The sequence below is a fragment of the Sorex fumeus genome, unplaced genomic scaffold (assembly GCF_029834395.1).
Source record: "Sorex fumeus unplaced genomic scaffold, SorFum_2.1 ptg000072l, whole genome shotgun sequence".
Classification (NCBI taxonomy): domain Eukaryota; kingdom Metazoa; phylum Chordata; class Mammalia; order Eulipotyphla; family Soricidae; genus Sorex; species Sorex fumeus.
In genome coordinates, this window is record NW_026606129.1 from 38,650,429 (window position 1) to 38,668,486 (window position 18,058).

Sequence of the window (18,058 nt, forward strand, 5' to 3'; positions counted from 1 at the left end):
TATATGTACGTAGGAAGAGATAAATTCCTTTTTCCAGTTTGTGGAACATGGCTACAGGCTCTAAGCAGATAAGACCCAACCTTGCAAAGCGGCCCACAAAGGAGACTCCTCAGAAGGGAGTATCTGGGTAAAACTGGCAAGAACAGGATGTCAGCACCAGGTTTCCAGCCTTGAGTCTTACTCAACCTTCCAGTCACATGAGCCCAAGACACAGAAACTGTCACATATGCTTACTAAATCATCCTAACCACAGTATCTAGCCTTAATTGAAATTAGACAGAGGCAAAGCAGAGTTGGAAAGATAATAGAGCAATAATGCTAAATTTTATGTGATTGGACCTTGCTGTAAAGCCAAAAATCCTCTATAAAATATGTGTGTATTTGGCAATAAAGTGAACAGCCAATAGCTGCTCCCAGAGGCCGTTTTCACCATCCACCCGTAATCCTGTGCCCCACATCTGCCCGGACCCAGTGTGCAACATGTCCAGGCACTGTTGTGGAAAACTATTCCCCAACACCTCGAGCGGGCCCAGTAAGTATAATCTACCTGGGAAGCAGTACCTAAATAAATAATAAAATATAATTTAAACCCATACAGGTACAATGTGAAAAGAGACAGGGAAGGGCAATCATTCATATTGGTCATTGCTTGGTCCTTGGGATGTATCTTACTAAAGTTGCCTTAATCCTTCTTATGACTTCTTGACAAAAGAATTGATCTCGTTTTCCTATATGGAAAAGGAAGTCAGGAAAGAGATATGGTTTCATGGGATGTGATTTGGTAAATTTCTTTACCCAGTTTAAGGTGTTTTTTGGTGGGGAGTCTTAATCAATTGTTTAAACAGTAAGCAAAACGATTGATATATTTATTGATAGTGAAAACTCAGACCTCTGATCTCAGACCTACAGTATCAGCACTAATACCAGTGCCACCAGGGAGCTGGGTGAAATGCACATTCTTGAATCCCAACCAAATCTACTGAATAAATTTTCAAGGATTGAAGCTCAGTCTTTCTTTTTTAACTAGCCATCCAAGTTGATCAGAAGCTGGCTAATGCTAAGAATCATCTACCTGGGTAAAATGGTTTCTGCTGAGTGGTGACGGAATCAAAGGTGGAAGCAATCAAACTTAGAGATAACGAAGCAGGGTTGATTGACAACCTATGAAAATCCAAAGCTTTGAGATAATATTGTGTAAATGTCTCTAAGGAAAAAAATATGAGCCAAATAGAGCAGTCTCTCAGCAGCCTAGTGTCCTGCCTGGGACAGAATTTGATGGCTCTGAAGGCTCTCTTGACATGGGAGACAGTAATGGCGCATTTAGCCCAGAGGGCAACTTCTTAAGGTTTAAGAGGACTAACTCTGTTGGGTAGTTCGTGGGAGGCCTTGGAGGGACTCTCTAACAACAAAGATTGTGACTATCTTAAAATGCTCATGCTCCACTTGGATGTTTATAAAGTAGTTAACCATGATAAAATGTAAGCATTAACCTCAAATGCCTTGGGTTGAAAGGAAAAGTTAACAAGGGAATGATCTGAATCATTTCTCTTCCTACCCAGGAGTAGGTCATTAAAGAAAATAATAAAACTGATCTGTCAAGGTGGAAATAGCCTGCCCTAGAGGATTGATAGAAAAAGGTCTTCAGGACACATCATTTGTTCTTCAATTTCATTTTCCCCTTAATTATTGTAAAATGGGATTTAAGTGTTAACTCTAATTCTATTCAGCTGAAAGATAGACATTTTGTATTTGTACTAGAAGCCTGGAGATTTCTGATTATTATTTCAATTCATATGAAAATGATACTTTTAAGTAACAGTTCCCCAGACCATGAGATTAAAGAGGTTTCTTACTGCTCCAAGCAAGGATAAGCATGAGTTGATTATGTAGTGAAAGAGAAAGATGTGACATCATCTAGTGCCCAGAGGCTTTACTTTGGGGTCATTGGTTTGAATATGGATGAAGACATGGAATTATAAGGAATCAGATGTTATGTTCACCAAATTGTAGCGTGAGAAATGGAAAAATATATGTCTCTAAATTCTCCTTGGGGAAAAAAATGGATGTAGTTAAGCTACATAAATTTATACCAACTTCATTTGTAAGGCCTTTGTTTGGTTTAGTTATATGTCATATACAAAGCAATAAATCACTCTTGGTTGCAGTATAAACAAGTTGAATTCATTGCATTCTGTAATTCAAAATTGACTAGTAATACTTCCCTGGATTTTAAGGAAAAATTGGAAGAAAATAGACTGAAAACATTTGATAATTTCTTAGAATATCATGTCTAGAGAGAGAATATATATATCTACTTATAACACAAAAAATCTTATGATTTTGTTTCTTCATGAAAATTGCATGTCTATTTCAACACATAATAAAGAGAATGTCTTGTTTCATTGATTTTTTTAGGGTATTTTCTTAGGTACAGAGGTCACACCGGCAATTTTCAGGGTCCTCTCCTAGCTTTGCACTCAGGAATTACTCCTAGTGGTGCTCAGGTGACCATATGGGATCTTGGGGATTGAACCCTGGTCGGTTATGTACAAGGCAAGGTCCTTACCTGCTGAACTATCGCTCCAGTTCCATACATGTCCTATTTCAATGAGTATTCATGATTAATGTTGAGTGGAGAGATCAATAACTCATTCCTTTAGAAATTCCAATCTCAGGTGGATTAAGGAAAATAACCAATGTCATAAAATAAATTAGGATTTTTTTTCAGTTTGTCAGAGGTTATCTTAATATCTTCTTTGCCTCCTCAAAATTATGTCACAACATTTTGTTTTGTCTCCTCATGAGCAGTCTCAGTTTCCCAACTGACTGAGAGACAAACATGGGGCACTTGACTTCTGGATTAAATGAAGTATGTAATAGTGAGTTGTTGACTTTAAAGCTACCAGATGGTCCAGAGAAGAAATGTAGATTTTCGGTCACTCAATTCTCCACCTTCCTAGTTCTATGTATTCTGTAATGTTTGATATTCAGGACAAGTTCCTGAATTTTCATACTTTCTCCCAGATATCTAACATATTCCTTTTTCTTTTCCAAAATGAAAAATCATCATATTTATCTCATATTAAGACAGCAATAAAACTAAACACAAAATGGCATGAGCTTTAATAGGTTCCCATCTGGCTCTCTACTTAGTTCTCTGCTTAATTGGTCTTGCCTTTTGAAGGAATCCCTGTCCCTTCTTGTACTTGCTGTATGACTCTGTTTGTCAGTTTCATCACGATATTTAGAACCTTGTGTTTACTTTTTTTTAATCTGCTGTCATTTATTCAGGCCTAGTTATTGTCATGTTTCTCTTTCTTGAAACAACTTCCCCCTCTTTTCTTCCTTGCTACCAATTTCTTTCTTTTCTCGAAATATCCTTTCCTTTCCTCCTTCCCTCTTCTAGGGCTTATATTAACAGACAAATCTTTGACTATTATTGTGTCTTAAGCTCTAATTTGTCATCTCACCCTCTGCTCTCTCATAAATATATTGTCTTTTTGAGCAACCACACCCTGGTGACTTTCAAATAGCTACTTCTAAGTCAGATTGCCGAACGGAGGTTCAGAATTCTTTGCTCTTTTTGTATCAGTGGCTGGGATATCACAGTCAACTCCCTTTTCCACACCAAAAACCTGGAAGTTAGTCATGGGTGTTACTTTTCTGTCATCCATTCCCTGCAGCACCAAGATGCTAGTTTGACAGTTCACACATCTGTGAGTGTCCCTTCTCACCATGATTGATGTATTCATTGCCCTAGATTATTGCCATACCTCTCAGTAGATTCTCTAACTCCAATTATGCAACCTTCAAAGTGATTCTTGAAGAATCTCCATGATATGGTTGTCCATCATTTCCCTGCTCTACTTACATGACATCTCATAACATAAACCTTACATAATACCCTTAAATTTTCAACATTATATTCCAGTTATATATGATTTATAGGCCACTAGAAGCTGGGTTCTTGCTTCCTTTTATCCTCCTGGAATGCTTCTCTACATTTCTCCCCTACTAATTCCTCTAAGTAATTGAATATATTGTTCATATTACTGGATTCTTCAGACTCTGGTCCTTATGTTTATACATCCATTATTGTTTCCCCTTTACCTCACCCAATTATCAGTTGCCTGCTTAATTTCTATTACTAGGTCAAAATGATCTCCTGGAAGCCTTCTATTCTATTATCCAATTTTCCACTTACTCTAGAGATAAATCTCCCTCTTAAGCAGTCCTTGAATTTGTGACATGCCCTAACCCAATGTTAACCTGCAATACTCAATTTATGTCTGTGCGTGATTCATACTGTCATTCTTACACCAAGTATTATAAAAAAAATAGTTAATACAACTTTAAAAGAAAGGATAAAAGAAAAAATTAAGTGAAACTGAAATGAGAGTTTGAAATTAAAGTGGAAAATTTATTTTGTGACATTGAAATCACAAATCACTTGTGTGCCAGCACTGTTTCACTGTGACTCACAAAAGTGACTGTTAAAATAGCAGCAACTTGACCAGCCTGACCTTATTCTTAGTCAGACTGCTCACACAGGGGAAATTAGAAAGAACTACAAATCCATGTTTTTGTTTATCAAAGTCATTTTTATATTAGATAACTGGTATTCATGATTATTATTCAGTCAATCAGCCCTGATTTATGTCTATCAAATATGAAACCACTGAAACTCATAGATGCTGATTTCTAAACCTTCACATCCTACATGTTTTAACTGCATTAGTCCCTGTCTTCATTGTCTTATGTCCTAGATTAATGTCTTACCTCTCCCATAGAACCTTCTACATAATATTTTTAATAGACCTATCACATCAAAATGTTAGGGTAAGAATCCTGCCAGTCTTGAAGGAAAGAGGTCTTTATCTTTGACTACTTGGGGGAATAATAAATAATTTATTTATGTATATATCATTATGGGCTGGAGGGATAGCACAGCGATAGGGCGTTTGCCTTGTGTGGCCAGCCTGGGCGAGCCGAGTTCAGTTCCTCCGCCCCTCTCAGAGAGCCCAACGAGCCACCAAGAGTATCTCGCCCACACGGCAAATCTGGCAAGCTACCCTTGAAATATTTTATAGGCCAAAACAGTAACAACAAGCCTCACAATGGAGATGTTACTGGACCTACTTGAGCAAATCAATGAACAGTGGGAGGACAGTGGACAGTGGACAGTAGTATAATTATAATATAAATTTATTATGTTTATTTTGCTTATTTGAACAATTAATTCTTATAATAATATCACTATCACTGTACTCCCATTGTTTATTGATTTGCTCAAGTGGGCCCAGTAACGTCTTCATTTTGACACTTGTTTCTGTGTTTGACATATCAAATAACGTCATGGGTAGCCTGCCAGGTTTTGCTGTGTGGGCGAGATGCTCTCAATAACTTGCCAGGCTCTCTGAGAGGGGAGGAGGAAGAACCCCAGTCAGCCGGGTTGGCAGCATGCAAGACAAATACCCTACCTGCTGTGCTATCACTGCAGCCCATAATGATATAAATAAATAAATAAATAAATAAGAATTGATGCTTCAAAGATCTTATTCTGCTATATCAATGTACATATTTGTATCGACTGGAGTGATTGCACAGTGGGTAGGGCTTTTGCCTTGCATGTGGCCAACCTGACTTTGATTCTTCACCCCTCTCGGAGAGCCCGGCAAGCTACCAAGAGTATTTCATCCTTTCAGCAAAGCCTGGCAAGCTACCTGTGACGTATTTGATATGCCAAAAACAGTAACAACAAGTCTCACTATTTGTTGTGAGACGTTACTGGTGCCTGTTTGAGCAAATCAATGAACAACGGGAGGACAATGCTGCAGTGCATTCTGCTTATTTATTATATTTATTAATAATATATAATTATTAAGTTTAACATGAAGATGTTACTTTATTCATCATTATTTATCTATGAAATAGTTTTTTTCTGTTGTTATGATAGATTTATACAGATAAAACCAGTGCTGATAACATTTATACTCAAAATAGTTAGCCAAGACAGGTTCTACCCTACAGCTATATGATAGTGAAAGTCATTTGACCATAATGGTCTTGAACTCATAATATTTGGCTGCATGGTTGGCCTATTCTAGCAAGTTGGTCAACAGCAATTCACCAATGAAAATATCCAAAAGGAAGAATATTATTGTGAGCACAGTGATAGAGGTTTCTCCATTTTGATGTTACCCTGGCCTAGTCTGGAGAATGAATGCCTTCTCTGCAGCAGCTATGTGGCACCCAATTTAGCTTCATATAGGTCTAAAATTAACACTGGTAGACACACAAGAATGCGAGAATGCCATGTTTTCTGCTAAGGCACGCAACCTCATTAAGAAAGTGAAACATTTGTGAGTCTTTTATGTGGCTTTTTCTCCCTCCGGGTTGTTGAAGCTCTCTGGCTGTCAGCACAGCACTCTGGGCCAGGAAAGTTCAGAGAATTACTTCAATAATATGACAGCCTCTTCCATTTAAAATGGAATTCAATGTTGGCTTCCCTCAGAGGCATTCATTGAAATTCTGTGCATGATCCATTCCTCTAGTCATTTAACAATGTCTCTCATGTTTGCCCTGATTTAAAAAAAAAAGAAAGAAAGAGAAAGAAAGAAAACCAGCTTTGTAGTTGTGATAACATGGATCAGGATGGTATAATTGCGATGAAGAAGCCCCCGAGCTTGCAGTAATAGGATGGTTCATCTGATGTGTACTGCCATTAGAAAATGACCCATGCATGGATGTTCTCAGGGGACAGTAAAGAGGCTTTTAAGAATTACACTCTGTGCAATATGAAAGCTAATGAGCAAAAGAGCAAGTACGAAGAAAAACTACTGCTTCAGGAAGCAGAGTTCCACTTAGGGTCTGTCACAGCTTCCCTCAAACTCATTAGGATGGACTGGTCGTCACAGGGATGTGGATTGCGTTACCTCCATCACTACGCAGGCTCCCTATGGGTCATTCTGTGACACATTTCTCAGGAATTAAAACCACTGAATAATAAATGGTGATGAAAAGACAGAGGATAAATGCAGAAACTAACAATAAATCAGGTGAAGGCCGACATTTAGGAGAGATGAAAGAAGTCATCATGGGTTTCCACAGCCAAACAAAACAAAACAAAGCAAAAAATAGAAAAAAAAAAGAAAAAGAGGGTAATTTTTCATACAATTTCTTATGAATTTTTAAGACGTTTTATATGCTATCCTATTTCACTTCATCTAAGAACAGAACACTATCAGATTATGCCTCCCAGATTAAATTATGTTTTGCTATGGTTATGAAAAATTTGAGACTGTTTTACTATTGTTGTTGTTGGCAGTTTTGGGGGAAGGAATCATACTCGGACTTCAATCCTAAAGGCAGTCAGTTTATCCCATTTGAACTATCTCCCTCCTAGTCCAGTTATTTCCTTGTTGTAAAAGACTTACTAGTGTTTGAGGTAACATAAATTGGAAAGTTTGAAGATAGAATCTTTGCAAAAATTCCCACACTGTTTTTCAGAGTTGACACAGCTTGACCATCAATGTCACACTTTTACATTTCTCACTTGGAAGCAACGTTAGAGCAAGAGAGACCAGTAAAATCAGATGCCTTTCTTTATCTCTGCCACCTTTAATGACCAGTAAAATCAGATTCCTTTCTATAACTCTAGATCTGGGACTCCTCAATGTCAGTGGGACTATTGATGCTATTTTCTATTTTACATAAAAACAAATGAAATCCTTACCCCAAATCCACCTCACTAGAGTACAAGGCATGACTCCTATTACAGGAAACCATAACAGATACCTTGAAATCATGCTGCTTAACTGTAACTTGCACCCCTATCTCCACTAAGGGTTATCTTGATATTAAGGTGCAGTAGGTAAGTGAAGCACAAAGGGACTCCAGTATTAGATACAATGCAATGTAAGGAGGTAAAACTTGTTAAGAAATCCATAGTGTTCACTGAATTAGAAAGTATAATGCTAGGGTCATAATTATAATACAGTGACAAGGGTGTTTGCCTTCATGCAGCAATCACAGGGTTTGATTGCCAGCACCCCATATGATCACCCTAGAACTGCTACAAATGATCCCTGAGTGCAGAGCGAGGAGTAATTCCTGAGCATCACCAGATGTGGCAGAAAAGCAAACCAAAAAAAGTATAATGCAAACATCTCAACAAGTCCAGAAGTACAGCACTCTATATGCACATGGCCTGGGATGAAGGGAGGTCTTGACTTCTTCAAACCCATCTGATATTCCTGTTTGTTTGGCAGAGACCCCACATGTATTATTTCTCCTTTCGGTTTCTTTCAAATACCACATATACTAATTTGATTCCCAAAGGCCAAGTAATTTTTCTAGGGGCAATCAATTGTGAAACAGTAAAATGACAGAATAGACCTCACCTCTGATATGGAAGTAAGTTATTTTTAAATTTTTTTTATTTTTACCTAATATTGTAAGATAATCTTGAGAAAACAATGCAGAGTAAATATAAAGTCTGTAAAAGTTGTGAAGAGATCCATTATTTAATATCTGTATAGTAACTATAAAACATGGTGTCAGTGTATTAGAAACTAATGAAATCAATGAAGAGGCTAGACTCTGACTAATTCCTCCTCCCTTCAGCCTGTCTGTGGTCCCATTATCTCAGTAACAAACCTTTTATTGGTTGACTGACAAGGAAATTATATTTTAACTTTGATTTTCTTTCTCTGATACCAGCAAGACCTTTTTCAACAAGCTGTGGATCTTAACTCTTGCCTTCATAATGTAATATTTTTAACTATTGAGAAGACAATTAATGTAATAAAACATTTATTGATTATCTGTCACAGTAAGGGGATTTTGTTAGGGTATTAAAGTTGCCAGACTGTATCATAAATAGAACTATAATTTAGTAGACAAGAACCAAGATGCTGCACTCAGAAAACCACAGTTTCAATTCTCCCTTCCCTCCTAGTATTGTTGTGATTTTACTAAGTTTCTACAGTTCTCTAAGTCACAATTTTCCCTTTTTAAAATTAGTTTATTAATAATGAATGCCTCCAAGACTTGTGATGATGAAAAGCTGAAAGCATTGAATTCACTGTTTGAATTGAACAATTAACCTGAGTGACCGAGAACAGATGACTGGTTAAAGAAACTTTGGTACATTTACACAATGGAGTACTATGTAGCTGTTAGAAAAGATGAAGTTATGAAATTTACATACAAGTGGTACTACATGGAAAGTATCATGTTAAGCGAAATGAGTCAGAAAGAGTGGGATAGACACAGAAAGATTGCATTCATCTGGGGAACATAAAGCAACAAAACGGGAGACTAACACCCAGGAATGGCTCAGATTAGTACCAGGAATTTTGCTCCATGACTTGAAGGCCAGCCACATGTGCTAGGTGAGAAGGAAGCTCAGATAGAGAAGAGAGCACCAAATAAAGGGTGTTGTGAAGATCCTCCCAGGGTGGGAGAGACATGCTAAAAGTAGTCTATAGACCAAACATGATTGCCACTCAATGCCTCTCTGGCAAAATACAGTACCCAAAAGAAGAGAGAGAGAACAAGGGGGAATGCCCTGCCACAGCGGCAGGGTGGGAGGGGGGGGTGGGGATGGGGGGTGGGAGGGATGCTAGGACCCATGGTGGGGGAGGACGGGCACTGGTGGAGGGATGGGTACTTGATCATTGTATAACTGAAACCCAAGCACAAAAATTTGTAAGTCTATAAGTGTACTTCATGGTGTTTCACTAATAAAAAAATGATTAAAAAATAATAATAAAAATAAAAGAAAAATTCTTTGGAATAAAAAAAAATTAAAAAAATTAAAAAAGAGACAATTCGCTTGTTTACATTAGAAAATCTTCAAAGAAGTTGAGTGTATAGAAAAAAACTGATAAGAAGTTAAAATTAAGAACTGGAAAAATATTGGCACAATGCATGAACTATAAAGTCTCAGCAAAGGAAGAAGCCAAGCCAGAAAAATCCATCTCAACCTATATATGAGTGGAAGTGAGGTGCATGATCAAATGGATAAATTGTTTCTTAGCAATTTGGAGAAATATGTGTATAATAATTGTCCAAAATAAGTGATATTATATCAGACTATTAATATTGATCATGAAAACACTATTAAGAATATTTTACTAAACAAATATAGTATGTTAGAACTGAAGAAAATGGACAGGAAGTCCATTGGAAGATAGGAAGGCCCATTGTCATTATATAGACTTTGCATATAGCTGAAACCATCATAACCCAAATTGAAATCCCTGGCACCATTTATGGTTCCTTGAGCACCCTCAGGGATCACTTCTAAGCAGAAAGCCAGGAATAGTTCCTGAACACTGCTGGATATGAAACCCCAAACAAAAATAATAAATATGTGTATATTGCTCTATGTAGGTGGGTTGGACTGGATGTCAGCAAAACCTAGCCAGTCTCTCTATTTGACTAATTTATTCTTAAGTACTTGCCATTTTAGCTACTTCCTTCCCTATCTTCAGCATCATAATCATCAACAATGGGAGCAACAAAACCCTGAAAATAGAGGTTACTGCACTCTTTATATTCATTTGCAAACTGTCATATCTGTAACAAAATATTCAAATGAAAATTAAAATAATGTGATTCGCAATCATGCCAACTTATAAGCTGTAATCAATTTACATTCTGATTTTTCATAATTGTGCTATATCAAGAGAAATGTTTCCTTGACAGACTCTGAATGAATTATCCTTAAACTACAAATAGTATTTGGTTGCTGTTGTATTTTAGTAGAAACATAATTAAATATTTCACATTTATAAGATCCAGTCATTTAAAATCTTCTAGCTCCTCAATCTTCACAGAATGCATTCGCTTTTTGCTAGTAAGAAGCATTTGTCCACTGCTAACCTTTTTACCTTTAGAAAATAAATGACATATCTGACTTGAAAATTGAATTAATTCTGAATGAAAAAGAAACAACAAAAATAGCTAGTGTCTTTATGATCTCCCTAGCAACCCTACAGGGCAGACACTATTACTGTTCTTATTTTGTAAGATACATTATATTTTGCTAATCCTTAATAAATATGAAAACTTAAACATTTCACAGATAAATATTAATAAACTGGAACACATTTCTCTTTTGACTAGATGAGATAAGCCAACTGCCCCAGTATTATCATCTCTGCCTTTGGATATGCCTTGTCCCAGGCAAATACTGTTAGTTCATTCTGAGGTCATAGTTATCACGTTTCAATTTGTCCCTTCCTGGACCAGAGCTCAAATTCACTTTCTAAACAAAATTCCATCATAGGGACTATTTTGCTACCTACCTTTGGTAACATACTTTAAAGAAATGGGCACACCAATTAAGCTACTCAAAGTGTAAATATCTTGGCCGAGAAAGAATTACAAAAGAAGGGGAATTCATGAATATAAATTGGACTTTCCTTACCCTTGAGTTTTCAGTGGGAAAATGTAGAGCAGATTTTTCCCCCCACCTAAATCTTTATTCACCTTGACCATGTTTGCTGTGGGAACCTCAGTGTAAAGCTGGTAGCCTTTTGTTCTGCATAACTGAATATCAAATATCACAAATCATTAGTAGATAAAGCCCAGGGAGAGGGAATACTTGGTTGTGACTGTCTCTGTCTCTTGGCCAAGACAAAATCACTCGCACCCAATGTCTCCATTCCTTTTCTCTTCTTGAATATTGTTCAGTGTTTGTTTTCAAGACATCCAGGCCTTTGTGTGTTTCAACGCTCTATTATTATAAGATTTACTTTGCCTTCACTCCAATTTTGGTTTAGAGTTGGAAATAAATGAGTCTCTCAGAGCCCACTTCAATTTATTTTTGAAGAGACTCAGTGAATCAGAGTCATCTTGAGATGGCTGAGTGAAGGGATGAAAGGATTCAATAAGCAAGTACATAAATAATCTTCAAGGCAAGGCCACCCACCATCCTCTCCTCTAGTCCTTTCTTCCCTTTCTCTCCTCTTCTTTATAAGTAGCTTTGTGTGTTCTACAGAAGGGCCAATGAGGCCACCTAAGCTTTCATCATTTGATGAAATATGTTCATTTTTAAACAAATTTCTCTCATATTCAACCTGTGCTTTGAATTCATCATGTCATGGGTTTGAAATATGTTTTATCATTTGCTCTTTGTTATAGAACTAGACATTAAGGAAGACTGTTGGCTTCCACAGTCATGTCATGTTATTTTCCATAATATATATAGTAATTCTTGCTACAGTTATTTGAACAATAATGTCATCATAAAAGGGCAAATTAGTAACCACATTTTTGGTAGGACTAGTGAACATATAGAGTAGAGGGGAAGATTAGACAGTGGAAAATATGAGAAGACTTCTTTTGATTTTTAAATTAATGTTAAAATAAATTTCTCCAAAGTTGTTGTGCATATGAGGTATTCTGGAAGGTTGTGAAGGTTGTGAAAATAGTGAATTAGTGTGAGCACCATTTCTTGTTCCCAAAGCTGATAGTTTTCCCCCACTGTAAAATTGTAAACGCTGTATATTTAGTCCTTTGAGCTGATTGTAAAAGTTTTAAATAGAAGCAGGGAATGTATAAAAGAAAGGCTTTCATTGTTGTGCTTGACCAAATGTATATTGAAGAAAAATAGTAATTACCCTTAATTATATTGTAATGTGTAGTATCTTTACAAGAAGTTAAAGTAACACAACATAAGTCTACTATGAAAATGACATAAAATGGGTAGTATCTATGTAAAATACTGACACACAAAAGAAGGTCAAAGGGTGACTTTCTATGTTCCATATATGTTTTATGCACCAACTTCAGACTTCATCTAATCCCCAAACTTCCCTCTCAGATGTTTCATAACACCAGTACCTTTTTTGAATCCTATCTGATGAATTAAGCTGACCTCTAGCTTGGTTAATATTTGCCAGATGATTTTTCCCCATATTTTTAAGATGAGTGAAGATATGTCTTGTAAAGCAAAGAATAACATAGTTCTTTGTAAAGACTATAGAAATCATTTTATGCTTCCTCATTAGAAAGTTACAACTATCGTGCATGTTCAAAATTTGGTTATTAACAATACACATTTATTACAAACTGTTTTACTCTTTGTTTCTATTTTTAAAATCTGATTGTAAACCTAAGCATCAAGTTTATGTTAAAATCTAGAGGGTGCCATGTTAAGTAAAATAAATAAGGACAAATATTGAATAAATTCGCTTATTAGGGGTTTATTAAGAAAATAATCAAGGGACTGTGCAATATTGAATTATGACAAACTTTTGGACTTTGCAGAATTAAGGTTCTGGTGGGTGAAGGTGACTGTTGGTAAGAACACTTTAGTGGAAGTTAAAGTACAGTAACTTGGTATACCAAAAGCATAAACAAATAGGACTTGTAAACATGTTATCTCAAATGCAATATATTTTTATATAAATAGAAAGAAAACATAGGATTTTAAAGATGCTCAGAAGTTCAACTTATTCTTAGATATTTTATATAATTAATAATGTGAACTCTGGCAGGGCCTTATTCTAAACCATGAAATGAATCAGTCTTTAAGTATCTGCCACTATGTTATTTGTACCTATATCATAATTTTTCTCTCAACATTTAGAAGAACTATCTACAGCCATTTTAAAAAGAATCTATGTTAATATTTGTTGATGTAAAGGGATTAAAATAATTAGAATGAACAAATACTGGTCCACTTATACAAGAAAGAAATTTAACCCAATGACATATCCAGAAGGACTCCAGATGCATTTTAAAATACTGTAGTAAAAAAAAAAGCACTGTAGTCTATCATATCTAGTCAATGTATTTATTTGATCATTAACTGAGTGTCTCTTATCAAAATTTTTATTGGGCACTGGTAGTGAAAAAGAGGAAAAGATTTCCTGGGGTCAGCATGATGATACAGCAGATAGGGCGCTTGCCTTGAATGTATCTGACACTGGATCTATCACCAGCACCCACTTTGGTCCCACATACACAGCCAAGAGTGATCCCTGAGAGAAGAGTAGTAGTAGACCCTGAGCACTGTTAGGTGTTACTCAAAAACAAAACCAAATAAAAAAGATTTTCTTATGAATAACTGCCTTTCCTCATAATAAATTACCTATGCTCATCATTGTTCAACCAATTCAAAATGTGCTTTTTCTTCACAGGTTATCAGCCCGTCTTGTCTGGTCAGCAGGGGTTTCAAGGCCTAATTGGAGTGCAACAGTCGCCCCAGAATCAAAGTGTGATGAGCAACCAACAAGGAACTGCAGTGCAAAGTGTGATGGTCTCCTACCCAACAATGTCTTCTTATCAGGTGCATGTCAGCAACTTGTGGGTGATAAAATAGCTAAAGTAGATGCTGAGAGATGTTCACATGTTAGAACCTTGGCTAGATGTTGGATGGTTGGCATGGCCCCTGCTCATGGTGGGCTTCAAATTAAGTCTCTTGACTTAAAATTAAATTGCACTTTTAACAGAAAGAAGCAAATGGGAAACTTCTATATTAATAACTTCTATGGCTTCTAGATAGTCTGTTAATTTTAGTTCCATAAAACTTTCTATTGATGGGGGAAGTAAACGCTTTAAAATTCTTTCCATAAATACCTTTGGGTAGTCTACTTAAATTTTGCTTATTAGAAAAGAGAAAACCTCATGAGAAATTGACATTAATCTTTGTACTTACCAAAAGAAACTTCATTTTACCCAAATTTTAACTTGAAAGAATTTTTTTAAAATGTCATTTCAGATTTTTAAAAGGGAATTTAGGAGTCTAAGTATTTTACAGTATTTTCTAGAATAAACTCACAAAGTGTTATGTGTCCTTTTTGGAATTCAAATTCTGAAATATTCTAAAAGTAGAAGAGAAGGATTAATGGAATGCTCTAATCATTAAATTTAACTGCAGTAGGTACTTCTGGAAATAAAGAACTTCTCGTCAGCTCTCTTCCCCTTGGATTACATATTTCATCAACTTCTGCCTCTAATTCCTTAATTGATGTTTCTAAAGGAACAGGTTGAGAGTAAGCTAGGTGCCTAGGTCTAAAGCCCCTTTTACTGCAGATAGCTTCAGTCCTCTGCAAAAAGTCAATTGGGAGTATAGTTTTCCAAACTGAGATTCATCACTAGTAGACAGCAGCAAGAGAGAAGTGGGAAGGAAACTCATATCTTTTAAGCATCTGTTTCTTTCCAAATGCACCAGGCACTGCACATCATCCCTTAAATTCTTTCTGTGTCATTATAAACATATTCTAGGGAATCAGAAGGGCTCTTGATTTTTCTCCAGTGTCAACCAATATACATTAGAGCTGATATTTGGTAACCTTGTTAGTTCTAACTAAAAAGCATATATATATTATATATATTTAAAAGCATGTATATTTTCTTTTGGGTAAATCAAATAATCTCTTCATGCAGAGTTGTCTCCTGTTTTTTCTTATAGGTGCCAATGACCCAAGGTTCTCAAGGTCTGCCCCAGCAGTCCTACCAACAGCCAATTATGCTATCTAACCAGGCAGGTCAAGGATCACTCCCAGCTACTGGAATGCCTGTTTACTGTAATGTTACACCACCAACCCCTCAGAACAACCTGAGGTTGATTGGTCCACACTGCCCCTCCAGCACTGTCCCTGTGATGTCGGCTAGCTGCAGGACAAACTGTACAAGTATGAGCAATGCAGGGTGGCAGGTCAAATTCTGAGAGATCTGGCTACGGTACATTTCTTCAGATTTTACGCATGGCCTTTAAGGGAAGAGGAGCAAGGTGGGCAGAACTGTCTGAGGACTTAGTATTCAACTCAATGCTCAAATGTATGCTGCTGGTATTCTGTACAAATCAAAGACAAATACACATTAGCTGGTTAATGGTGCATATTTCTGTCATGTCTGCTAGGTATGCCTTTATAGCTTAGCTAGTGACATGAATTCATCAAGGTAAGATTTTCTCCTACCACTGAATACCACTGTGTAGATTATAATATCCCTAATTTGAATTATTAGTTTTGTACTTTGTGTTGAGTTTGTGATGCTAAAATTATTTAAAAATTATATACTGAAATCACATTGTACCAAAGCTGTAATGGAAAAGAACTGATGAATGGAAGGAATAATTTATATACACTATAGAGTTTTCTTTTTTTTTAAATAGATATATACTGTATTGTAGTGTTTAATCAAAATAAAACTATTTGACCTTAAGGAGGAAGGTCATGTTTTCATCACCAGTTTGCTTCACTCTCTCTTCCAATGTGTGTGTGTGTTTGTGTGTGTGTGTGTGTGTGTGTGTGAGAGAGAGAGAGAGAGAGAGGAGAGAAAGAGAGAGAGAGAGAGAGACTCAGGACTCACATCGTTTGAGTATCAAATTTCATAAATAATGCATGGACAATTTGTCCCAGTTATTTGTGTCCCAGTTATTTGGAATTAATCCACCATCACTTTGGATGATGGCACATACACACATTTAACTGTAGTTATTGTTCAAATACTGCAGGGGAGGTGCTGGAATGATAGTACAACATGCAGGGTGTTTGATTTGCACATGGCTGACCTAGATTTAGTCCCCAGCACCTCCCATGGTCTCCGAATCACAACCAGTAATGAACCAAAAGCAAAGAACCAAGAGCACCACCAAGAATAGTAAAAATAATAATAATAATAAAATAAAATACTACAGGAATCCCAAGATGATATCCTATTTAAGTCATTGAATTCACATTATGGATTTGTATAACTTACTTTTAGTTTTAGGGATATTGAGTATATGTCACTTTACTTTGCAACTTAAAAAAACCTGAGTGCTGTTGGTAACAGCAGACCTGTACCAAACCTATTCTACCTTCATTCACATTTCACCATTTTCCTTTTCTCAGTAGAGAAATTAGAAGAAACATGTCCTAATTCCAACTATACATGCAACATATGATGTAAATGACCTTTCTATTGACAGTGAGTCAATAACTCAGTTGTTAATTTAGTTACTAATTTTATTTTATTTTATTATTTTAATTTTTTTGCTTTTTGGGTCACACCTGGTGATGCACAGGGGTTACTTCTGGCTCTGCACTCAGGAGTTACTCCTGGCAGTGCTTAGGGGACCATATGGGATGCTGGGAATCGAACCCGGGTCAGCCGCGTGCAAGACAAACGCCCTACCCGCTGTGCTATCTCTCCAGCCCCAATGTTACTAATTTTAAAAAAGTAAAATACAGAAGTAATTTAATCATAATACAGAACAAAGACAACTATTTCAAAATAAACACGATCCTATCTAACCTTTACACACTTAACCCCCTAAAGATTCTTCAGACAAACTGATTTATGACAGCACACTGAATATCATCTTTGGTTCTTCTGGGATGAAAGAATAAGACTTCACAGGACTATCATAGTATAATGAGTAATAATTTTATATTTTATACTTTTGCCTAAATATCAATATTACCAAGATAATAATAACATCGCTGGAGTGATAGTACAGTGTGTAGGGCCTTGTACATGGCTGACCTGGGTTTGATTCCTCTGCCTCTCTTGGAGAGCCTGGCAAGCTATCGAGAGTATCCAGCCTGCAAGGCAGAGCCTGACAAGCTCCCCGTGGCATATACGTTATGCCAAAAACAGTAACAAGTCTCACAATGGAGACATTAATTGGTGCCTGCTTGAGCAAATCAATGAACAACGAGAGTACAGTGCTACAAACATTGCAGTGCTACCAAGAATTTTACGAAAAATATTATAACTGGGTAATTACAATATTTTTTCATATTTTTATGTTTTCTTATTAGATGTTTCCATTCTCAAGGAAATAGAGATAGTTAAGTACTAATTAAAAGCTATAACTAACAGGGCAGTATAGCTTAATTTATGCTACCAATTTTTTTCTTTAAAAGGAAATTTTACACATATCTTCATTTATATCTTTTCTCATAAAGTCTGTCTCATTTCTTCAAATCTCAGTCTGATTTTTTTATTGTAAATGATAAGCCCTAAGTAGGAAATATATTATAAAAGGGCATGTAACTTTGTCTTATTGAGTCATTAAATCAATATACTAAGTATCTGTTAAACTATAAGC

General features: G+C 36.2%; 1 protein-coding gene across 12 annotated transcripts in view; it reads left to right on the plus strand.

Annotated features, from left to right (window-relative positions):
* Positions 1 to 16,203, plus strand: part of ARPP21 (cAMP regulated phosphoprotein 21) — a 160,629-nt gene extending 144,426 nt beyond the window's left edge. For all 12 annotated transcript variants that reach the window (XM_056129898.1, XM_056129897.1, XM_056129901.1 and 9 more), the window contains 2 exons: positions 14,157 to 14,305; positions 15,431 to 16,203. In XM_056129898.1, coding sequence (XP_055985873.1) covers positions 14,157 to 14,305; positions 15,431 to 15,688 — 407 coding nt within the window. In that variant the 3' untranslated portion in view covers positions 15,689 to 16,203. The remainder of the gene's footprint in view (positions 1 to 14,156; positions 14,306 to 15,430) is intronic.
* Positions 16,204 to 18,058: the final 1,855 nt, after the last annotated feature.